The sequence below is a fragment of the Sphaeroforma arctica genome (assembly GCF_001186125.1).
Source record: "Sphaeroforma arctica JP610 unplaced genomic scaffold supercont1.2534, whole genome shotgun sequence".
Taxonomy (NCBI): Eukaryota; class Ichthyosporea; order Ichthyophonida; genus Sphaeroforma; species Sphaeroforma arctica.
In genome coordinates this window covers 2,374-5,970 of record NW_014038024.1, presented here as the reverse complement: position 1 = coordinate 5,970, position 3,597 = coordinate 2,374, and the positions used below count along the sequence as shown (strand labels likewise).

General features: G+C 41.6%; 2 protein-coding genes across 2 annotated transcripts in view; both read left to right on the top strand.

Annotated features, from left to right (window-relative positions):
- Positions 1-1,528: 1,528 nt before the first annotated feature.
- Positions 1,529-1,860, top strand: SARC_12726 (hypothetical protein; the record flags this gene model as incomplete). Its single annotated transcript, XM_014293163.1, has 1 exon — positions 1,529-1,860. A coding segment is annotated over one exon (332 nt), but the record flags the coding sequence as incomplete, so codon positions are not given.
- Positions 1,861-3,369: 1,509 nt separating this feature from the next.
- Positions 3,370-3,597, top strand: part of SARC_12723 (hypothetical protein) — a gene marked incomplete at both ends in the record, with an annotated part of 2,540 nt that continues 2,312 nt past the window's right edge. Inside the window, one exon of the mRNA XM_014293162.1 lies at positions 3,370-3,554. Within this exon, the coding sequence (XP_014148637.1) occupies positions 3,370-3,554 (185 nt within the window). The remainder of the gene's footprint in view (positions 3,555-3,597) is intronic.

Sequence of the window (3,597 nt, the reverse complement as noted above, 5' to 3'; positions counted from 1 at the left end):
ATGAGTTTATGTATCTGTGTTTATGTATCTGATTTTATGTATCTGATTTTGTGTATCTGTGTTTATGCATCTGTGTTTATGTATCTGTGTTTATGTATCTGTGTTAATGTATCGATGTTTATTTATGTATTTTTGTATCTGTGCTTATGCATCTGTGTTAATATATCTGTGTTTATATATCTGTGTTTATGTTTCTGTGTTTATGTATCCGTGGTTGTGTATCTGTGTTTATTTATATGTGTTTAATTTTGTGTTTATGTATCTGTGTTTATGTATCTGAGTTCATTTATATGTTTTCATGTATCTGTGTTTATTTATATGTTTATTGTGTATATTTATGTGTTTATGTTTGTGTGTTGATGCATCTGTGTTTATGTATCTGTGTTTATGTATCTGTGTCTATGTATCTGAGTTTATGTAACTATGTCTATGTAACTATCCCTATGTATCTGTTTTTATGTATCTGTGTTTATGTATCTGTGTTATGTAACTATGTCTATGAATCTGTGTTTATGTATGTGTGTTTATGTAGGTGTGTTTATAAATGTGTGTTTATATATGTGTGATAATTTATCTGTGTTTATACATTTGTGTTCATGTATATATTTTTATGTATCTGTGTCTATGTATCTATGTTTATGTATCTGTGTTGATGCATCTGTGTTTATGTATGTGTGTTTATGCATGTGTTTTTATATATCTGTGTTTATATATTTGTGTTCATGTATATGTTTTATGTGTTTGTGTTTATGTATCTGTGTTTATGTATCTGTGTTGATACATCTGTGTTTGTGTATGTGTGTTTATGCATGTGTTTTTATATATCTGTGTGTATATATTTATGTTTATGTATATGTTTTATGTGTTTGTGTTTATGTATGTGTGTTTATGTATGTGTGTTTATGTATGTGTGTTTATGTATGTGTGTTTATGTATGTGTGTTTATATATATGTGTTTATATATGTGTGTTCATGTATATGTTTTATGTATCTGTATTTATGTATCTATATTTATGTATCTGTGTTTATGTATCTGTGTTAATGCATCTGTGTTTATGTATCTGTGTTTATGTATATGTGTTTAAATATCCGTGTTTATATATATGTGTTAATGTATATGTTTTATATATCTGTATTTATGTATCTATATTTATGCATCTGTGTTTATGCATCTGTGTTTATGTATCTGTGCTTATGCATGTGTGTTTATGTATGTGTGTTTATATATCCGTGTTCATATATTTGTGTTCATATATTTGTGTTTTTATGTTTTTGTATTTATGTATCTATATTTATTTATCCGTGTTTATGTATATGTGTTTATATACCAGTCCTTAACGCTATCCTTAACGCTCCCACGCTCGCGTTGTAACCCTCTTCCGCAGAGCCTATGAGCTGCCACAGGATGTCTTTTCTGAGGCATTGTTGGAGACACCATCTCTCGATGGTCTGTACACACCGTATGTGTCGTTTCACGACACAGCGTCATCCGCCGCAACACCCGGTCTCCATAGCAACGCAAATGCCACAGATCTGGACGTCGCCGATGAAAATGCCACAGAGTCGCTGGTAGAGGCGGCGATGAATACGCGTTATAGCGACAATGTGGAACGGTCGAGAGGGGTAGCACGAAGACACTCGCCACACCAGGCAGCACCAGCACAGCTGTCAGTGACATCCACTCACACGCTCACCCAGACCCACGCACACGCACACGCACACCACCACACACACACACACAGCCGACTCAACTCATTGTCCCAGTCACAGGTGAATGCACATCTGCCGGAGGATTCAGACACACATACGCACACACCCCCCCCGGGCAAGCCACTGGCGTGTCATGGACGGGTGGCGCAGGTGTGCACGGCTCAGTGTGTGGCAGCGTCACCCACACTGTCACACCTGTCCAGTGCATCGTACACGGGCCACTCGCTGTCACACAATCTGTCGCTCACCACCTCATACACGTCCCAGGGCAACGACGACTCGGACCAGGGCCTGCTGGCCAGGACCGGTCCCAGGACAATTAAACAGGTGCACTCGTACACAGGCACGCATACGCACTCACCCACGCAACGCACACGCACACGGTCGCAGACCAATGCCCACACTAGCTCACACCTCAGCGTACAGCAGAGGTCACCCTCGGCCATGAGCCTACACTTCACCATTGACGAGCGCAACCGCACAACCAACAAGCAACGCACCAGGACAGCCGGTCCTAAAACCAACCCCAGCAGGTGCACCAGGACAAACGGGCCCTCGCGAGACACCCGCCCAGACGAAGAGGGACAGGGCAGGTCAACCTCGTCGTCGTTTCCGTCGTCCAGCAGTGCTAGCTTCAGGGAAAGCTTCTCAAAGCGAGTGACTTCGCCTAGTGGGGTATGCGTGTGTATGTGTGAATTGCATGTGAAGGTAGTTGTTCTACTGTGGTATGTATATATGTATGTATGTATGTATGTATGTATGTATGTATGTATGTATGTATGTATGTGTGTGTGTGTGTGAATTGCATGTGAAGGTGAGAAGCTCACACTTGTGCGTGCTGCCTTCACCTATTGTCGCTTTCTGGATAGGCTTTTAAACAGTGGGCCAGGCTTTTGAACTGTGTGCCATTCCAATTGTCTCTTTTTGGATAGGCTTATGAATGGTGTGCCAATCCAATTGTCTCTTTTTGGATAGGTTTTAAACGGTGTGCCAATCCAATTGGCTCTTTTTGGATAGGCTTATGAATGGTGTGCCAATCCAATTGTCTCTTTTTGGATAGGCTTTTAAACGGTGTGCCAATCAAATTGACTCTTTTTGGATAGGCTTTTGAACGGTGTGCCAATCCAATTGTCTCTTTTTGGATAGGCTTTTGAATGGTGTGCCAATCCAATTGTCTCTCTTTGGATAGGCTTTTAAACAGTTTGCCAATCATATTCTCGCTTTTTGGATAGGCTTTTGAACGGTGGGCCAATCCAATTGTCTCTTTCATACAATAGTGTAGTTGTTTGTTCCATCTCTCTATCCACCTGATTCATCGATGACTCTATTGACTGCCTATTCGCAGCCACTCCACACGTTTTAAGCGAGTCCTACATCGGTGCACTCACCTCACCTGCGCACATTCGCGTCTTACTCACCACGCCAGTGTAACACTCCTGTCAATTCTCTCACACTTGTCTAAACACTGCTCTCACTTCTCTCACAATTGTCCAAACACTCCTGTCACTTCTCTCACACTTAAGCACTCCTGTCACTTCTCTCAAACTTAAACACTCCTGTCACTTTCTCAAACTTAAGCACTCCTGTCACTCTCTCAATTTAAACACTCCTGTCACTTCTCTTAACACTTTTCTCGTTCTCTCACTTCCGTTTGTACAGAACATGACGAGACACTATTTACACACGACGTCACTGCCAGACTCACTCAACTCAGCGTCTTCCAGTGCCCATCTCGACCCCAACCACTACAGCAACGACCCAGACAACAACGATTACCTACAACACGACCCCAATGACTCACCAGACATCTCACACTGCATCCTGGACAGAAGGTCCTCCAATGGGTGGGTACCAATGGCAGTCACGTGGATAGCACTATGCCATATA